This window comes from Delphinapterus leucas, chromosome 1 (genome assembly GCF_059928025.1).
Source record: "Delphinapterus leucas isolate spDelLeu-1000000601 "Yukka" chromosome 1, BTC_Dleu_Yukka2, whole genome shotgun sequence".
NCBI classification, from domain to species: Eukaryota; Metazoa; Chordata; class Mammalia; order Artiodactyla; family Monodontidae; genus Delphinapterus; species Delphinapterus leucas.
In genome coordinates, this window is record NC_143129.1 from 93,905,205 (window position 1) to 93,925,552 (window position 20,348).

At 53.9% G+C, this 20,348-nt stretch overlaps 1 protein-coding gene across 4 annotated transcripts in view; it reads right to left on the reverse strand.

Moving 5' to 3' along the window:
- SLC6A17 (solute carrier family 6 member 17) overlaps positions 1-20,348 on the reverse strand; it is a 52,361-nt gene continuing 32,013 nt past the window's right edge. For 3 of the 4 annotated variants that reach the window (XM_022584120.3, XM_022584121.2, XM_089918363.1), the window contains 6 exons: positions 9,898-10,139; positions 9,404-9,596; positions 6,949-7,141; positions 6,204-6,363; positions 4,373-4,535; positions 1-3,884 (listed from right to left, as the gene is read on the reverse strand). In XM_022584120.3, the coding sequence (XP_022439828.1) occupies positions 3,516-3,884; positions 4,373-4,535; positions 6,204-6,363; positions 6,949-7,141; positions 9,404-9,596; positions 9,898-10,139 (1,320 nt within the window). In that variant the 3' untranslated portion in view covers positions 1-3,515. The remainder of the gene's footprint in view (positions 3,885-4,372; positions 4,536-6,203; positions 6,364-6,948; positions 7,142-9,403; positions 9,597-9,897; positions 10,140-20,348) is intronic. The other variant, XM_089918374.1, reaches the window with a different exon arrangement.

The window sequence follows — 20,348 nt, forward strand, 5'->3', positions numbered from 1 at the left end:
TCAGAAAGGCAAGAGGGGTTTGGTAAGAACAGACACTTTATTGTACACCATGGGGGGTGTAGAGAGGAAGGAGGGGCTCCAGGGGTGACAAAGCCTCATCCCCTCCCCTGGGCTGAGTGGTCTGGACCCAGGGCTCTGACCAGCATGGGGCACGTGGAGAATTTTTCTGAACTTGCGCCAGAACCGAAAGTGACACCTGGCATGTGTGCTTAGGGTGAGAAGGGACGCTGGGCCCTTCTCCCCCATCCCCAGTCATTAGGCTCCGGTGAAGGGGCAGCAGGCCCCCCCAGTTTGGGGGCCTGGTGGGCGCTCAGGGAGTCGGGTGCGTCCCAACATGTACTCCAGTGGGAGGGGGGAGGTGCAGCTGTGAAGAAGCTAGAGGGAAGCCCCCTCCCCGTACTAGTGCAGGCGTGCGTGGGCCTGGGACCACACAGCTTCTGGCCCCCAGCCTCACGGCCCGTAGGCTGAGTCAGGAGGGCCTCTCCTAGCACTAGTCCCCACAGACTGTTTGCTCGAGGGCAAAAGCCAACCTGGCTGGCATCAACCTCTGTGCCCACCCGTCCACCCATCTGGGCCTCAGGCTTCACGTTGCCTCAGCGGAGTGGGCTCCCTGGGCAAGAAGCTGGTGACTGGGGCTGGAGGGCGGGCAGAGGCAGGACCAGCCACCAGGGACTCTTTCAGGTACACCCCTGGCCTGCCCTGCTCTGCCCCGGAGTCTGCTCTGTCCCCTGTGGGCACTGCATGGACAGCACCAAAGTCAGTGGGGTGGGGACCCTGTGCTGGAACATAGGGCCTGCCCCTCTCTGGCCACGTCCTGCTCCTCCAGGGAATCTGGGGCTGGATCTCTCTCCGTCAGATGCCCTACCTGCTCTTGACCCCATCGGCCCCATCCACTCCCAGCTCCCCTGAGGAGTGAGCAGGGGTGTGTGTGTGTCAGAAGCACAGGGGAGGGGTGGCTGTTCCCCCTGAACACTGTCAGGGACGTCTCAAGGACAAACACAGGACAGAGGCGCGGTGAGATGACGCCCTCTTGGGGTCTCACCATCTTAAGGAACCCAGCACTTTCCCCGGAGCTGAAGACATTGTGTCTCCAGTGGGCACAGCGAGAAAATAAAATAAATGTGGGGACTTCTCCCACTCCCCTAAGATGCCTCATTCCCTGTTTCTGGCAAGCCCAATGGGGTGAAAGCAATGAGTCACCAGTGAGAGGCATGTGCCTTTCCCAGGACGCGGGTCTCCCACGGAACCCTGCCCTGAGGCCTCGCCTGACGGAGCTGAGAGGAGAAGGAGGTGGCAGGAGGGCAGCGTGGCCTTCAGGAACGTGGTGAACACAGGGATCACAAGTCAGCACCCTACACGCACCCACACCCACACCCACATATGTGTGCGCGCACACACACGCACACACCAAGCTCGGGGCCCTACGTGTAATGGCAGAGACGCAGCAGGACTGGGCCCGGCCTACGGCAGCCGGCTACGAGCACTACCCAGCCCACGAGGACCAAGCTGACGGCCCCAGCTCAGCCGCCCTGTCACAGGCTGGCGTGATGGGGCCTGGTCCAGCCACACGCTACAAAATTAAAAATATATCAAATATACAATGAAAATAGATCTTTACAGCACTGAGGATGAAAATAGTCCACCAGCCACAGTATAATATTGGGTTTGTCATTTAACAGCATTTACACCCACATGTACAGATTGAATATACAATAGAAATAGAATATATAGAGTATATATAGTAGTGTCTCTCCTGGGGCCTTGCTTTTCCTGTTGCTATTTCTGCTTGGGATTAGGCACAGGGCCAGGTAGGAGGTGCTGTCAGGTGAGGGGGCCTAAGGCGTGACGTGGTGTCCCAGAAGCTCATGTCTTTGTGGAGATGTGGGTCTCCCCCTCCCCCCACACACTCAGGAAGGATGGGTGGGGCTGAGAGGGCTGGAAATGGGAGCACGTGTGGGAGGAGGACGAGGAACGGAGGTGGCAAGTGGACCCCAAGGGGGGCGGGGAAAACCAAGGGACTAAGGGGTAGAGGAGGGACCCCTGGGCCTAGTGTGTCCCTCCCAGGGCTGAGAGCAGTCAGGGGCACAAGAGTGACTCAGGACCCTTTGTGAAGGAGCCAGGCCTGCCCCTGCCCTGCCCACTGCAGCTCGCAAAGATGGAGGTTTGCTGTCCCAGCCAGTCTTCCTTCCTCCCCACCCCTCCTTCTTGCATCCACCCATCCTTGCATCCTTTCATCAGTCCATTCATCTCTCTGCAGACTTCTGACCTCCAATCAGGTTCCAATCCTCTTAGCCTGCACTCCGAGGGCGGCCCTCTTCCGGGGGAGGCAAAGGTAAGCGTGGGTGGGGTGCCGCAGGGCTGGGCCCCAGGACAGAGGCCCGGCCCTCCCCCTGGGCAGCTTCCAGTAGCCACAGCACAGCCTGTGCCCCCCACACCCCGCCACGGGCCGGGCGGCTTGGGAAAGGTTTCCGAGGTATCCACACACGACGTGCACACCGGGTGGCTGTGCTTGTACAAGGAGAGAGGCGGCAGCCCAAAGGGGCAGTGAAATCATCTCCTTCCCAGGTGTGAGCCCCTGAACTCCAGGGACTGCCGCTCCAGGGCAGAAGCTGCCGCTAGCAAGAAAGTCGGGCCCCTGGCGAGAGGGGAGGGGCGTGCTTCACAGCTGTGCTCCAAACCATCTGACTTGTGCTGTGAGCCATCAGGTGTGCTCTGGATACCTCTCCTCTCTCAAGGACAGAGACAGAGGCCACGACTCTGGGCTCCCGGATGGGGGTGTGGGGAGAGGGCAGGCTAAGCTCTAATGGAAGTGGGAAAGGCTCTGGGGCCAGTCACTGCCCTACCAGGCAGGATGCGGGAGGACACCCCCCCACCCCAGGCAGGGCCAAGAACACTGGAGGGTCCACCTTGAGCCTGGGGCCAAGGAGCCCCCTCATCCCACCACCCCCACTGCCAAGGCTCATGCTTGAAACCAGAGGGCACCGTCTGCCTCACCAAACAGAACTGGGGGATTTCTGCAGACTCCATCCCAAAGTCTAAGCCCTGAGTCCTGGCACCTCTGCCCCATCTCCAACCTTAAATTGGGCACTTCTGGAAAGGGACACCCCACCCAACCCATGCCTGCGCCACCACCACTACCTGACAGCACAGACCTAAGGGACTCCGAGACCTAAGAACTGCAGGAGAGAGGGAGTGTGGAGTGACCCCTGGAGTGGCCACTTGGAGTCTCCCCTGTGCTGGGAATTGGGACGTCTGGGCGGTTCCAGTAACTCAGCTGTGGTTTGGTAAGGGGATCTCTGAAGGTTAGCTGGGTTGGGGGCCTAGACTGGGGGACAGAGCTTCTCCCAGCCCCCACTCAGATCTAGGAAGCAGAAGTCGGCTGGGACTGGGGTGGAGGATGAGGCAGGGCAGAGCCCCTCCCCTTGGGCAGAGGGCCTGGCCTGGAAGGAAAAGCCAGGCTGGGACACGTGGGCTGGCTGGGTGTGGGAGGCGAGGCGGGCAGGGCGGGGCGGTGGTCACAGCTCCGACTCAGGGGTGCTGGCCAGGAGGTAGCCACTCCCATAGCGTCCATTGGGGTTGCCACTGGTCTCCAGGGGCGATGTGCTGCCGGGCCCCAGGTAGGAGCGGTGAGTGGGCATGGGGGAGGGCGCCTCGCTGGGCACCTTGCTGAGGATGAAGCGGGTCTCGTCGTTCTCCTCCAGGTTGGAGATGTCCTTCATCATGCGGCCCTTCTTGTAGGATACGGAGAGGGTGTTGGAGCCGTCGGAGAGCAGGTGGAAGTGCCGCAGAACGAACACCACAGGGATGGGCAGGACAGCCACGACGATGAGCGTGATCAGGAGAGCCATGGCCCAGTTAGGGAAATACAGGTAGCGCTCGGCAGCCTAGGGGTGGACACGGATGAGGGCTGCTGCCCGCCCTGCCGCAGCCTCACCCACTCAGACTCCAGGACAACTTCCCCGCCGCACTCATCCCGGCCAGGCACTGGCAGAGATGGGGTTCATCGGGGGCTGCTCCTTGGGTTAGCTGGTCCCCTTGGCTAAGGGCCTGAGCCTCCCTGGGTCTCAGCTTCTGCACTTGTAAAAAGTTGGGGTGGTTCCACTCCATGGACTCCACAGAGAGAGAAAACATGGGTTAGAAAGACTGGACAAGTGCGTTCACCTTTCTGACCCTCAGCTTCCCCATCTGTGTGACAGCGGTAACACCACCTCTCTCTTTGGGTTGTTGTAAAGGTTACAGATCAGCTGTGCAAAGCCTCTGGCAGGGTCTGGCACTGAGTAGTTGCCCTATAAGGGGTTATCTCTACCACCTGTGGCATTAAAGGCCTGGAAAGATGCCAATGTCCCTGGGGTTTCAGGCCCCCGCCTCTCACCTCCTCCTTGATCCAGGCGCTGTAGCCCGGGGGCGTGACCCCCAGCTGGATGATGCTGGCCGTGGTGAGCACAGCCATGCACAGTGGAGACACGAACTTCCACATGTAGAAATAGAAGCGGTAGGGCTGGAAGCCCAGCATCTCCGTCAGCTCCTGCATGAACCTGCCAAGCACAGCGCAGGGTCCAGAAATTGGCACCCTCACTATGCCGGCAAATGCCCCCCAGCCACCTCCTCCAGGAAGCCTTCACTGACCAGTCCCTCCCTCCCAGGCTATTACACTCTTCGCATTCAATACGTTATTCTGTGGCCCCACTGGCCTCTGAAAAGGCTCTGTTGTCCTCCCCTAACTTCCTCTGACTATGTCACGTCACACCTCACCCAGGGATATGATACAGCCCACAGGACACGCCCTGGGCAGGTGCACAGGCTCCAGAGGGCTTTGCTGGGCACCCAGCCCACCTGGTGCTGGCCTGGCTCTAGACTCCCCCTGCTGGAAGAGAGGTAGAAGTGCACATTCCTAGTGTCCAAAGGCGGAAGGCCGTCCTGACTCAGGGATGCCTAACCACTGGGCATGTGGGTGAAATTCCGGGAGGCTGGCAGGCTGTGTACATGAATGGCATTAAAAAAAAAATCATCTTTACCTCAGTAACACCTAGCTGAAATCTTGCATTTCTTTCTGTTATAAGTACAAGCAACAACAGTAGTATTAACAGTACCCAAGATGCTGTAAGCAATTGATTAAATCACAGATATTTCCCTATCACATTACAATTGAGATACCGACAAACATCATTTATGCTCATCACTGCTTTGAAATTACCATTGTTATTAGACCCACAGCTAGATCTTGTAACTTAATGCAGTAAAAATAAAGTACACGTATATTACTGTATCACAGATTTTAAACATTATTTTGCTAATTTTTAATATAACTAGTTTCCTATATAATCTTACATATTTTATCTTGTGCATTAAAAAATAACAGTCTGAGAAGGGGTACGGGGCTTCACCAGACTGCAGAAGAGGGAGAGCCTTTCCAGCAGCCTGTTCTAACCCCGGCTCACAGGGTCGCTCTCTCTCTCTTATCAGCCCGTTCCCTCCTGCACTCTAGGAAGTAGATGGCTGTAGCAGGGCCTGTGAGAGTCTGATTCTGAGACCAGGTCTAGACATCGGGGTGGGTCAGGCTGAGTGGGTTAGAGGAGCCCCGGGCGTTGCTGAGTGAGTGAAAGGACTTCCTGGGGACACAGATTTGTCCTGAAATGAGGAATGAGGCCAGGGGCTGACAGTGTGTATAGGTTTCCCTGAGGCTCAGGCTACGAGACCCAATCCTTTCATATTGCTGAATTCTCTTACCCCACCCAACCCCAAACTTAGGGCCCAAACCACACATTGTCTCATACTCCTTTGTAGCTCACTCTAGAACTGTGAGTCAGGCTGCTGAAGTCAATGGTTCTTTGAGGGCAGGGGTCTCTTGTGTACCCACCAAGGGCTTAATGAGCTTGACAGAATTCTGAAGAGTTGGTACCCAGGAAAGGTGCTATGGTAGTTTAAGCCCATTCAGGATGATGCCAGCGCCTGAATCCAGAAGACTCGTGTCCTCAGCCTGGCTCTCTCTCTCACCAGCCCAGTGGCCTTGGACAGTCGTGTCCTCTCTCTGAGACTCAGTTTCCCTAAGTGATCTGTAAGGGCACTTTCTGGCTGACATTCTGACTCTGTGATCTCCTGCACCACTCATGAGCAGCCCTGGGAACACAGCACTCTCCAGGGAGTCATGATGGGTGGGATAGACCCCTCCTCCTGTCCCCAGCTCTCCCCCATGTCCCCCTTACTTCTTGGTTCCATAGATCCAGGCCACAGCGACGTTCTCAAGGATGACGATGACGGTGAGTGGCAGGGTGGCCGAGTAGTCATCAAACATGGTGACAAAGTAGTTTCCGGAGCGCTGGACGAACAACAGCCCCACGAAGAAGGCAAAGACACAGCAGCCCACTACAGAGAGCCGGGAGGCCGGTATGGGGCCAAAGGTGCAGGGTGGGTGGTGCCCCAGGGGTCTTAGGAGCACCCAGGTCCCTCCCCATCTCACCCCTCCTCACAGCAGGCCTGCAGCCCACCCTCTGGTAGGCCCAACCCTGCATGGAGGTGGGGAGGGGGTCCAGATGCTGAGGTTCTGAGCTCCTACTCTACTAGGCAGGGAGCACCCTGGGGCTGGGAGTGACAGGGATGGAACAGGGTGCAGGGCCTGCACGGAGGAGGCCACCCCTGCTAAGACGCCTCAGCAGGCCCTTGGGGAGAAGGGCAAACAAACCAAGAAGGAGGCCTATCTCCCAGCCCAGGTTTGGCACAGATTCCCAAACAGCCTTCTCCCTTCCGGCTCTGAAGTGCTCTTCTCTGGGTGGCGTAGCCAGGCTCCAGCTGTGTGCCGGGTTGGGTGGGGGGTGGGGGGGTGGAGCTTTCTAAGTATGGAGTCATGAATAACCCAGTGGGAACCCAATCTTTCTACAGTCAGAGTCACAACCTGTTCACTGTTCCCCTGGACAGCCCACAAGCCCAGTGGGGGCTGCCAGGAGGAGTTACCTGTGAACATCTCCTTGGGCACCTTGAAGGTGTCGATGATGGGCGTGGTGATGCCTGCCATGGTCCCGATCATACTGCCCAGGCCCAGGTTGATTAGCATCAGGAAGAACATGACGGACCAGAACGGGGAGGCGGGGAAGTGCGTCATGGCCTCGGTGAAGGCGATGAAGGCCAGGCCTGTGCCCTGCACGGACTGAGGGTGGGTGCGGAGGGCGGGGCTGAGTGAGGGTCCACGCCCACCTGGGGGCCCCCTGCTTCCTTATCTCTGCCCTCAGAGCTTTAGGAATATAGCTGTTCCCTCCTTCACAGAGATCCCCGCCCCCCTAAATCCTCTTGCTTTCAGCCAGTGGGTCTCAAATGTGAGTGGGCAACAGAATACCCCCCAGGGAGTAAAACATTAATTCAGGACTTCACCTGTGGGACCTGGAATCTACTAGCTGTCCAAGGACCCCAGGTGATTCAGATGGAGATGCTCACTTTTAGAAACACACCCAGCTCAAGACTCTCCTCCTCTAAGCAATGCAGCCGCCCCCAGCTCTGAACGCCAGACTTTCCCGACGTGGTCTCCACCTTAGCTGCCCAATGGACTCACGTTGGAGCCTTTTAAAAACACTGATGCCTGGGTCTCTCCGCGAGGACAATGATTCGTTTGGCCTGGGGGTAAGGCTGGGTATCAGGGTTTTATAAAGCCCCCAGGTGACTCTGATGGGCAGCCAAGGTAGAGAACCACTGCTTTAATGCCCAGGTCCCTGCTCACAGGGAACTGACCACACACTGTCCGCTGACATCACTTCTGTGCTATCCTGTAGTGTCTGCGGACTGCGAGGGAACACCTCCCCAGACTGTGAGAGTGTAGTTCTTGTCATTTAGATGTTATCGAGATTATATTATGTAAAAAAACTGCTACGGGGACTTCCCTGGTGGTCCAGCGGTTAAGACTGTGCTCCCAATGCAGGGGGCCCGGGTTCTATCCCTGGTCAGGGAACCAGATCCCGCATGCCGCAACTAAAGATCCCTCAAGTCGCAACTAAAGATCCCGCACACGGCAACGAAGGTCCCACACATGGCAACAAAGATCCCACACATGGCAATGAAGATCCCGCATGCCACAACTAAGACCCTGCACAGCCAAATAAATAAATAAATGTTTTTTTAAAAAGCCTGCTACCATCCTTCTTTTTTTTTTTTTTTGTGGTGCGCGGGCCTCTCACTGTTGTGGACTCTCCCATTGTGGAGCACAGGCTCCGGACGCGCAGGCTCAGCGGCCATGGCCCACGGGCCCAGCCGCTCCGCGGCATGTGGGATCTTCCCAGACCGGGGCACGAACCCGTGTCCCCTGCATCGGCAGGCAGAATCTCAACCACTGCGCCACCAAGGAAGCCCTATCATCCTAATTCTATTCAGAGGACCCGGCCACGCCTGTGAGAATGGGGCAGGGTCTCAAGGAAGGGCGCCGTCCTTTATGCTGCCAGTTACCTGGGGAAGAAATGAGGGCAGGGGTGCCCAGACATGGCCCTTTCACTCTTGATCACATGGGAAGAGCTCACAGGCGACACAGTCCCTCAGCATTAGGCTGGCGCCAGTAGAATGCAGCTGACTTTTTCACGAGCACAGGGAAAGCGTCACCTTCCCTGGCTCCACGGAGAAGGGGAGGGTTGATCGAGGCTGACTGAGAGGAGCTGGCTCAGCCCCATGTGAGCCCTGGCACCAGCTGGATCCCAGGACCCCGTGGGTATGTCTCTCTCCTGTTACCCCTCCTAACAGAACAGTCAATTTGAAAGTTTCCAGCTGTGCAAACGGGGATAGAAGCAAGGTGTCCAAACTTGGGCCTGCACGTTAATGAGGGGCAGCATTGCCCTGCCCTCCCCAGGGGCTAAGGGTCACTGTGGCAGTGGGAGTGGGGCAGCTGGGGGAGGGGCAGAAGCATCAAGATTTGAACCCTGGCTCCCCTACTTCTTAGCTGTGAGACCTCAAGCAGGCTCCCAGCTTACAGGCTGCTCGCCTGTAAAACAGGAGACAACATTAATACTCGGCTCACGGCTCTGTCACGAGGGCCCAGGGGATAGACAGCAAAGGGCAAACGCTAATGTAAACACTTACTTTCTGCGTGCTGTGTCCAAGGCACTGTTCCAAACGCATTACACATGGCAGAGACGGGTGCGCAGGAAGCCCATTCAAGACACGTGAAAGCCGTCCCCGTTCCCGTTGATTTCTGGGACTTGTGCACCTGCCTCGTCTTCTCAGAGAGACTCACCCTACCTCAGGGCAGGGGTTTTGGCCAGCACCTTCCCTCTGTGCTTCTCTGGGCACATAGTAGGTCCTTACTTATCAAGTAAAAAAATGAGTCCCTGGAGGCTTTCTGCACCCAAGCTCCAGCCACCCATGGCCTGTCTCTGGGTCTTGCACTCCCACACCTGCCTTTCTGCCCATCCTGGAAGGACAGCCTGCCCCATACCTTGTCCAGCTCGTCCTCCAGAAGGCAGGGATCGAGGCCCAGGGCTGAGAAATGGTCCTCCTTCACGGTCTTGATGACCTTGTACATCTCCGCGTAATCCTTAGTGGTCAGGTGAGAGAAGTTGACATGAGGAGGGATGAGGGCCCGGCTCAGGACGTCGGTGTTGAGGTACCCCAGGATCTTCTCGGCATTCCTGCAGCACAAAGGGAAGGGTAAAGTCAAAAGGTTTAAAACAAAAAAATTGGAAAAAAAGGTTAAAAAAAAAAAGTTCAGGTAAAAAGGTAGGACTGGGCACCATCCTGGGGGTACCTCCTAGACACCCAGGCAGGATGCCATGGGCATCGATGGAGACATCTCTGAAGCTGTCCCTGTGGTCCAGGGCTGGGGACAGAGAGCTCCTCTGATCCCCATCGCCCAGCGCGGGTGGAGGGGGACTCTCCCAGGGGAAGGTGGACGGCGAGAAAAAAGGACAGGAGGAGAAAGGGGCCACCTACTCGACCACGCACTTCTCGTTCATGATGTTGGCCTTGAAGCCCAGCACAGCGAACACCACGAGGGTGGCCAGCACCGAGGTGAAGAAGTTGATGAAGGACACCAGGGCGGCGTCGAAGTGGCAGTTGTTGTCCTGTTTGTTGTAGCTGGAGAAGGCGATGACACCCCCAAAGCCTAGCCCCAGGGCGAAAAAGACCTGTGTGGCTGCCTCCCGCCACACCTGGGGGTCCAGCATCTTGTCCAGCTGTGGTGGGGGAGGGGTGACCATGGCAGGGGAAGAAAAGAGACACAGAGATCATGGCTTAGGGAGTTCCCTGGCGGGCCAGTGGTTAGGACTCGGTGTTTTCACTGCCGTGGCCCAGGCACGAACCCTGGCCGGGGAACTAAGGATCCTACAAGCAGGCGGCGCAGCCGAAAGAATAGATAACGGCTTTATTCTCGTGCAGTGGAATTCCCACCACACCCCAATTCCTCAGCCTCACGGAGTCCAGAGGCAGTGTGGCACAGTGGTAAAGAGCTACGTGCGGCCTGGGCAACTCCTCTAACACCCCCTGAGCCTCAGGTCTCCTATGGGTAAAACACAGATAGCAAGAGCATCAGGAATTTAAAAAATACAACAAAGTAGTGAATATAACAAAAAAGAAACAGACTCACAGGTATACGGAGAACAAACTAGAGGGAATCAGTGGGGAGAAGGAAGGGGGAGGGGCAAATAGGGGGAGGGGATTACGAGGTACAAACTATTGTTTATCAAATAAGCTACAGGGATATATTGTACATCACAGGGAATATAGCCAATATTTTATAATAACTATAAATGGAGTATAAGCTTTAAACATTGTGAATCGCTGTATCGTACACCTGTAACATATAATATCGTATATCAACTATACTTCAATTAAAAAAAAGAGTATCAGTTTCAGATGACTGTTGTGAGCCAGGTAAGATAAAATAAACGCTACATGTTTACATAGTAAGTTTTCGGTTAATTGTAACTGCTATCGTTGCTTACCACGGAGCCATCATACCAAGGAACATCTTCAAGGCCATCAGGAATGATGTGTAGGGCAAACTCTAGGGAGTGCCATTCACTTAGACTATAGTGTGGATGGTGCCTCCTGGAGTCATGCAGTATACAGCCTGCACAACCGTACAAGACAACTAAGAACACAAACGTCTCCCTCCTCCACCTCAAACCATGAAAAAAGACACCAACCTCTCCCTCCTGCCCACCCAAACTCCCTTTTCCAAAAAGGAAAAAACCTTAAGTTCATTCATATACATCTACAGGCCCTAGATCACAGAAGAATCACCCCCAACCCACCCAGCTTGAAGCACAGAACCCAGACACTTCCTGGAGAGGGGAGCCCCGACCTGACCTGTCCATCTGCCCTCAGACCCAACAGGAGCCAGGACGTCCACAGTATCTAGATGGCTTGGGGCCATTTCTAAACGCGTTTCGTGTCTGTTTTCCTTTTACTGTTTGTTCCTCAATGCAGGGACTAGGGCTTGGGCCCAGCAGAGGGTTTTAGAGTCAGAAAGACCCAGGTCTAAGTCTGACTCCCTCTTTAAATAGCTGAGGAGGCTTAGGCACGTGACAGTGCCTGTTTTATGAGCCTCTGTTTTCTCATCTGAGAAATGGGAATAATAATAAAGTCTCCCTCCAAAGATGATTGTGAGGACCAAATGTACAGTCTCAAGTAATGCCTGGCTCATAGGAGCATTTAATCCTGACAAGATGCCTCTGACCTGGTCAGGACAGAGGTGGGTTTTGGGTTCTTTGGGGGGTTTTTTTGTTTGGTTTTTTTTTTTTGGTGGGGGAAGGAATTGTTATCTACATTTAGAAGAGTAAACTAAGACCCAAAGGTGAAATAACTCACTCGAAGTACTGGAGCCAGCCAGCCGGGGCAGAGGAGTTACTAAAACACAGATCGTCTGACATCGGGCCATGGCGCCCTCCTAGCACCATCTCCTGACTCAGCTGGTCTGCCGCTATACTCCTCAGACCACTTTCCCTTTGGACCTTTGCTGCTGAGGTGGACCCAAGTGACTTCACTCCAAACAGAGGAGGGAGGCAAGGAGCGAACTAGAGAATCTACTACTCCCCCTGTGGGCGCAAGCCCCAAGTGGTCCTGGCCCGGTTGCCCCTTGCTGCATGCCTATAAGAGAGTCTGTTCCTTGTGTGTACAGTAAAGTGATGGGCTTAGGGTCCATCCAGCTCTAATATTTCAGTCCTAACATCTAGGACAGAGGCCCACCATCTCAGCAGCTTCCCACGCGTGTCTGAGCACCAGGAGTCACTGCCCAGCTGAGAAGGCGTTGGCAAGCTTGGAGGCTGGCAGAGCAATGGGCTAGGGGAGGAGGAGGGAGATGCATTCCAGGGGAGATTACAGTCCCTCAGTCCACACAAAATAGGTAAAGCCATCTTTGGCCCACCAAGAAAGCCCCGAGCCCAGACCTTAAGGAGCCAAGAGCCCCTTGTCATTCATGAGGAGGTGACACCCTCCCACCCCCTCCCCCTCGCTGTACACTCAACAGCTTAACGTGTGTGGGCTCCCTGTGGATATGACATGCAGCCACTCGTCCATCAAACCCTGAGCACCTACTGTGGGCCAGGCCTGGTACTGGGTGGTGGGGAGCCACGAGGAGCAATAGGAGGCAAGGTCCCAGCTCGCGTGGAGCTGACATTCTGGTTGGAGAGATGGACATTGGTCAAATGACCCCATAAATAGATGCTACGTTGCAAAAGTGACAAGGGCTGGGAAAGCCAGGTACCTAATGCTGGGAGATCCTGTGATAGGGGGATTTGAGTGAGTTAGGAGGTCAGGGAAGGCTTCCAGAGGAAGGGATCGTTGAGCTGCCCTTGCTAAAGGGAGGGAAGAGCATTCAGGCAGGAGGAACAGTGTGTGCAGAGGCCCTGAGGGGGGACGGAGGAGGACACCCTTCTCGCACGGGGAGCTGTGTAGGGAAGCGGAGAGGACAAGGCAGGAGTGGCACAGGCGAGGCTGGGAGAGTCAGAGGAGTCACAGCAAAGGCCCGTAAGGATCCTTGTCTTGATCCTAAAAAGGCACTTAACCAGGGAAAGCACGAAGGGGTGTGAAGGAGGAGGGAAACAATCGGATGGGCATTTCTTAAAGAAACCAGTGGATGCAGCAGATCTGCGAGGAAGCACATCCTGGGATTCAGGTGGGAGGTCATGGTGGCGTTGCCTAGGGTCAGGGTGGTGAAGACAGAGAGGGTATAGCAGGAAAACACAAGTCTACCTTAGTGACGGACTGGAGATGGGGGGCGCTGGAAGGGGAGATGCCAGGGTGACGGCCACAGCCCTGGCCTGCAGACCTGAGCCGGTGGATGTGGAAACAGCGGAAGAGGGGTCAGTGTCTAAGGGGTTAGAACAGGGAAGATCAAAGCATCCCTTCTAGAAATGCTGAGTTTAATGTGTCACGTAAGGTAGATAGCTAGTGGGAAGCAGCCGCATAGCACAGGGAGATCAGCTCTGTGCTTTGTGACCGTCTGGAGGGGTGGGATAGGGAGGGTGGGAGGGAGACGCAAGAGGGAGGGGATATGGGGATATATGTATATGTATAGCTGATTCACTTTGTTATAAAGCAGAAACTAACACACCATTGTAAAGGAATTATACTCCAATAAAGATGTAAAAAAAAATGATATCTACAAGGAGATGTCAAGCCAGTAGTTAGACAAATGAGTTTGGAATTTCGAGGAGAGCGCTGAGCTGGAGGTATAATGTGTGCGTAGCAGGTGTACAGGCAGTGATTGCCCTGAGGCTGTGGACAGAGTGAGAAGAGGCAAGAGCCTGGGGCAAGTCAACATCTGCAAGTTTAAAGCAGGGAAGAGGATCTTACAGGGAGGGAGAGGAGGCCGGAGGAAAAGCAGGGGAGGGCTGGATCACGGAGGCCATGGGAAGAAAGGCCGCCAGGGAGGAGCGGGGACCCCTGCTATGGAGTGAAAGATGCTACAGCCACGAGGTCATGGGTGAGCTTAGTCGGAGCTGTACAGGGAGCAATGGGGCCAGAAGACAGAGAGGAATGAGGAGAGTTGAGAAGCAGAGGGGAAGAAATGATGGATACTCTGGAGAAGATAGGCTTGGAATGAAAGACAGGGCAGTATCGGGGGAAGGCTACGAAATCTGGAGCGTTGCTTTTTGATTTGTTGTCTCGTTTTTGTTTTTAATGCAGTGACTTGACGATACCTAAAGCTGATGGAGGGCAGCAGACCTAGAGGAGGGAAGAGGAGCTGTCTGTCATAGGGGACCCTTGAGCTGCTCACCTGGGAGACGACAGAAGGAGGACAGGATGGGGCACCTGTGGGCAGGGCTGTATACATATTCTGTTTCTGTCTCCGCCATCTAAGGGAGTTTTCGTCTTGGTGGCTTCTGTTTTCCCCATAAAGCAGGAGGCAAAATCAACTGTTGGGGGTAAAGTGCACTGGGAGGAGAGGTCAGAAGGTTCAGACAGTGGAGGGGGTTGAAAATGTTCACCATGGAACACAGGAGAGAAAGATGGCCAGAGAAATGGTGCAGGGTCATTCCACACTGTTGAGGGCCCGCTTGCAGTGTCATCTTCTTTACAAAAGTGGTACAGACCTGCATCTCCTCATCTAAAAGCCTTGGGACCAGACTGGTTTTGGAAACCAGTTTTGTTTCCAATTTTATTGTCGAAAGGTAATATGGTGCATATGCCACATAATTACATAACACCCCCCATGGGGTCTGGGGCAGCACCCTGTAATCAGACACATTAGTATTTCTGCAGCAGTATATGAATATTCACACCAAGTGAATCGATAAAGACTATAAATAGTCTCACATCTGTTCAGGTCATTTTGTCGCCAAATGAGTTCTGGGAGAAAGAAAAAAAATTTCTTGTTTTTCAGGGCTATTTGGATTTTGGCATTGTGCATAAAGAAATAGGCACCTATACATGCTCCTAATAGAAATCTGGAGATTATTTTAAAAGGGAGAACAAAATAATCATAGTTCCACTGGGAAAGGACTTCTGTACCTCCCTTCTCCTGGGTGGGTTTTTGTGTTTTTTTAAATGATCCTCTCAGAAGGTTCCAGAAATGGGTAGATTACTTATGTCTGGAAGGCGTGCTGGTATTCACTGAAGTTCATGGATGTCAGTCATGACAGTCCTACCAATCCGCTGGAACCTCAGGCTAGAAACCTGGACCTAGTGGGAGGGCTCTGGGTAGTTTGGAGAGTTCCAACTAGGAGGAAGCATAAGATTTTGTAAGAAAGGGCCGGTTGAAACGGGCATAGCGCTGGCAACGTCGTTTGCATGTTGAAACATCTTTCGTGGATCCCCCGCTGCCTGCTGGCAAATCTTTTTCCACTCTGTGTTCTGAACATCCTAACCACTCTTCAAAAGCACCGTGGTCTTATACTTCTGGCCTTTGCCCAGGCTGTTCCCTCTGCCTGGAATTCCCTTCCACCTACTCACTTTCTGGTGAACTCCTATTTATTTCTCAAAACCCAGCACAAATATCACCTGCTCTTTGAAGCTTTTCCTGACTGCCTCTGGCAGAGCTACTCGTGGTCCCTGGACTCTCACAGTTCTTGTCCATACCCACATTTCAGGTTTATGTATCTGTCTTCCTTTCCACACTTGGTGCTTGTTAGGGGTGGAGCGCATCTCCTGTTTATCTTTGTGTGAGCAGTGCCTGGCACGTAGGAGAGAAGGAAAGAGTAGGGGGCAAGAGAGAGACAGACAAAGGCTGACCTGTGTCCTCGAGGTGAGCTGATCAGGAAGGACCACATCAGGGGCTATGAAGTTGTATAAGCCTTTTTGTGCTAAGATGCAGTCTTCTTGGACAGGAAGATCCTTAGGACTTTAAACTTCTACTTTCTAAAACAAGTCTACTTTAATGCTGGCTTCCTTTCCATCTCCTTTCCTTCTCTTCTCTCTCTCTCTCTCTCATTTTGAAGTAATTATTTCCTTTTTGATCTATGTCAGTCATTACCAAAGTTTTTACAAAAAGGTCTGGGCCGTTTATGAGACTCAAACACATGTCATCATTAGGATTTTCACCACTTCCTAAGCATAAAACTAAGATGTGGATAAATTCCTAGGCCCAGGCACCATCAGGGCCCATTTCATAAATGGAGGTGGCCAATTTCATAAATGGAGGCAGCCACTTCAGGGAGGACACCATAATCCCAAACTGTGCCATCAGAGCTGACCCTGTAGCATGCGGGATTTCTCAGAGGACAGGGTAGGATTGTCTTACATGCAATGATTTTGGACGGAAACAAAAACTGTTTTTTGTTTGTATGTTAAGATGGTATTTAATTGCTGCTATTTTTCCATTTTTAAGAATTGTAGAACATTGATTACAAAATGTACAAAAGTGGAGAGGATAGTGTTATGAACCCCCATGTACCCATCACCCAGCTTCAACAATTATCAACACATGGCTAATCTTGCTTCCTCTATATCCCCACCCTTCCCCCCACCCACCTCTAGATTATTTTGAAGTTGATGGATCCAAATCTGACATTAATAAGCCCCCAGGAAAGCAGCTGAGAGGGCCAAAGCTCGGCCTTCGTGTGAATGGTCCCTGGGCATCCCCCCTTCCAGCCTGCAGTGTGGAGGGGCACTCTTGCCGGTGGAGAGGACCGGAAGCCCAGTGCACATCTGGGGGTAAAGAGAGTCAGGCACCTTCAGGACTGAACGCCTGTGTTCCCTGAATTTAAAGGGGCTCTTTGAGGATTTCAGGGATGATAGTGCCTGATCTCAACAAGGTCCTGATCATAGTGTCAACAGAGGATGAACCCAAGACCAGACCTCAGGAAACCCAGTGCCCTTTCTGGACATCAGGATGTGATCGCAAGAAGAGAGGTGGGAAACGGGCTTTCCCCACTGAAAACAAGGCTCAAACCTGCCTCAGGGTGCCCACCCTGAAACAGAGCAACGGCTTCCTGTCATTCCCTTGGCACACGGCTGAGTCACTACCTCACGCGGGGAGCAAGGTGTTCCACGGCATTTGACTCAGCAGCGTGAAGATGCTTTTTGAATCGACAAGCAGCTGCCGAGCCCTTGGGTTCATCCTCTGTTGACACCGGGCTGGTGCATGACAGGAGCGCACGTCGCCCTTGCTTCTCAGCACAGACGGGCCCGCAGACACCAGATGGCACTGGGGCACCTGGTTCCCACTGCCCAAGAGCAGTGTCACCTTCATGACAGAGAAGAAAAATAGCTAATGCTCACCATGCACTCCCTGCACCCCGAGACAGTCCTATATGCTCTCCTGACGGTGCGGTGAGGGAGCTGCCGTGGTTCACCCCATCTTGCAGCTGAGGAAACTGAGGCCCCAAGAGGCCAAGGAACTTGTCCTCCCACGACTGAGTGATGAGCTGGGATCTGAGCCAGACTGTCCAGCTCCAGATCCCACCTCTGGGAACAAGGCTGGGCTGCCCTCACCACCCTGCTCAGAAGCCTTACGCTAGTTGCGGGGGTCATGGAGTTCCTCCACTAACCGGTACACCTGGGGCTTCGCAGGGACCCCATTTCTCCTCTCTGAGGGTGAACGCACACCCCTGACCCTGCGGCCTGTCCTCACCGGGCAGGACCACTCGCTCGTCTAGATTCCAGAGGCCGCAAAGAAGATGCCCGCAGCTCCCACGTGGCTCAGGTTGTGCCAGGTCCCGCCCCTGAAAAACTGGTGCAGCTTCCATCTTACTGATTATAGGTAACGCGGTTACGTGGTTTAAAACTCAAAAGGCATAAAAGGGTCTCCTTTTTCTCACCCCTGTATTCCAGATACTCAGTTCCTCTTCCCTAGATGTAACCACAGTACCAGTCTCTTGCCTACACTTCCAGTGATATTTTATGTGTATACCAGCAATATAGATATATGCACGCACACACACACACATATACCCATGCACACACACACAGGTCACACACATGCGTATCTACGTGTGTGTGTATTCCTCCCTGTTTCTCCCTACTGTCCACCAGAGATGTCGCTCCCAGCCTTAACACTCCCTCATCCTGCTGAGTTGGGAACCCACAGGGTTCCGGGGCTCCTGGTAAGCTGCCCCCCCCGCCCCTGCCCACTCATAGCCTCGTCCCCACAGTTGGCTTAAGGGACCACCAGGCCAGGTCCTCGGTCCGAGGGCCCAGTTTAGCTCCGCTGCTGCAAGATGTCCACGACTCCAGGGTCATCCTTCATCTGGCCTTCATCCCGGGAGGGCCAGGTGTGTCCCCTGCTCTGACCCAAGTCTCTGTGCCACCGCCCACAACTGCCTGCACCCTACCACTGGGCCCTGTGATCAGCACAATCCCCCATTACTACAGCGCATCCACTTCTCTTCACCTTCTTGCTGTGACTCAGCCCCTCTCCATCCTGGCTACACATTAGAATCACCTGGGGAGCTCTGACGCTCTACTGCCATCTGGACACCACACCCTGCGATCCTGATTAACGAGTCCGATTGCTGGATTCCCATTAGTCGAGGGTGGGCCTGAGCACTGGTAGCTTTTCCTGGTCTTTACAGCTCCCAGGGGAGCCTGATGTGCAGGGAAGGGCTGAGCAAGGGGCCCTGAGGCCAAGGCGGACCCTGCAGCCTCTCAGGGGGAAGGCTGTTTTCTTGCACACTTAGGAGCACTGGGCCTGAGTGGACAAAGTGCTGTCCGCTCTCCCGGCCACTCCCCACATTCCACTGCACACTGTCGCTCTTCCCAACACTACTGCTGCTGTCATCTAAGTGATTTCAATATCTCCATCAATGTCCCCTCCAACAATCTGCCTCTGGGTCCCTTTTCTTCCTCCCTTCTGAGACAGGAGCAAAGGGGGCAGGGCACAACCTTTAGAAGAATGACAGAGCTGTTGAGGATACAACAAAAACTGGTTAGAACGGATTAGGCCCAAGATGGCGGAAGATTCAACTTCCAGTGGACTCTGAGCCTCATGATACATTCATGTCATAGATTAGCTACATGACACACCCACAGGCGCCAGGACAGTTCCCAGGCCAAGCATAAAAGGCCAAAAGGCGGGTGATGGCCCAGTTCCTGGAAATCCCCACCCCTTTCCCAAAATAGTTGGAATAATCCTCCCACACCTTAGCCTATGAAATTACCCAGCCCATAAAAACTACCCACCTCACCCCTCGGGGCCTCCTGAGACCCATTGTGTACCTCAGTAAACCTGCTTTCACTTTACGATGGCTTGCTCTTGAATTCTTTCCTGCGTGAAGTCAAGGACCCTCCCTTGGCAGCCCATCCCAGGGACTCACCCGAGACCTGGGCCGTGACCATCCTCTCAGGCCCCATTTTCCTACAACACTTCCAGTACTCTTTGTCCTCCCCCACTCCTATGGTCATGCCATGGCCTTTGTCATGACTACTAGCTGTGCTCCAATTAAACCTCAGTTTTTAAGGGCCCCATACTCCAAAGCACCCCATCTTTCCAGCTCACCTCTAGTATCTAAACTCTAAAAACTCTTCAGCCCTGCTGGGACCTCCAATCCTTTGGCCTACCTCCATTTCACTGCCCCTCACCCTGTTTGTATCCTAACTTTCCTTCGTCACTGGCTTAGTCAACGTCCATCCTTCTAGTCACTCCTTGCTTACACTCATCTCCCCTGCCATCTCTCCATTGTCATCGCTTGATAAGCTCCTGACCCTGGGGATGACCAACCCCCCATCTACTCTGGGCCTGCCCCCAAGCAGCAAGCGTAGCTGGACACAGCGCACACCTTGGGCCCAGGACACATGGGACCTTGAACTAATTATTTAACTTCTCTGTGCTTCAGTTTCCCCATGTGGAAAACGGTGATAATAATAATACTTGTAGAATTGTCATGAGTTTAAATTAGTTAATATACGTAAGGTGCCTCACACAGTAAGCACTGACTGCTGGAAAACATGTGATTGTTCCAAGTGTCTCACTGATTGTGAGAATAGCCTGCCTTCAGAGATGGTAAAATATGAAGAACTGTCCACCGTGGAACTGGAACCACGCTGGCTGCCTTCCCTGCTCCCCCGACCCCTGACCTCCAGCTCCTGTCTCCTCCACCCCCGTGTGCATGCATCCCCATCTCGTCACAGTTACGTCACACTCACCCCTCCTTAGGCCTCCAACCCCTCCCCCACCATCCCTACTCTCAGCTGATGACCCTGCTGCCTACTTCACAGCGAAAAATGACCCAATGAGAAGAGAGCTCCCACAGTGAGAATATCCTCGCCATCGCTTCTCAGCTGCCAGCATGTGTGCCACAGGCTGGCCCATCCCTCCTGCTCCTACGGGGACCGTGTGTGCTCCAAGCTAAGACCAACTCCTCCACCTGGGCACTGGGTCCCATCTCTCCTGCTTATTCAAGGACTTTGCTTCCCTCCTCTCCTATAGCATCAATTTCCCTCTCCTTTTTGGATTTTTTAAAAAAGTGTACAGTTCAATGGCTTTTAGTGTATCACAGAGTTGC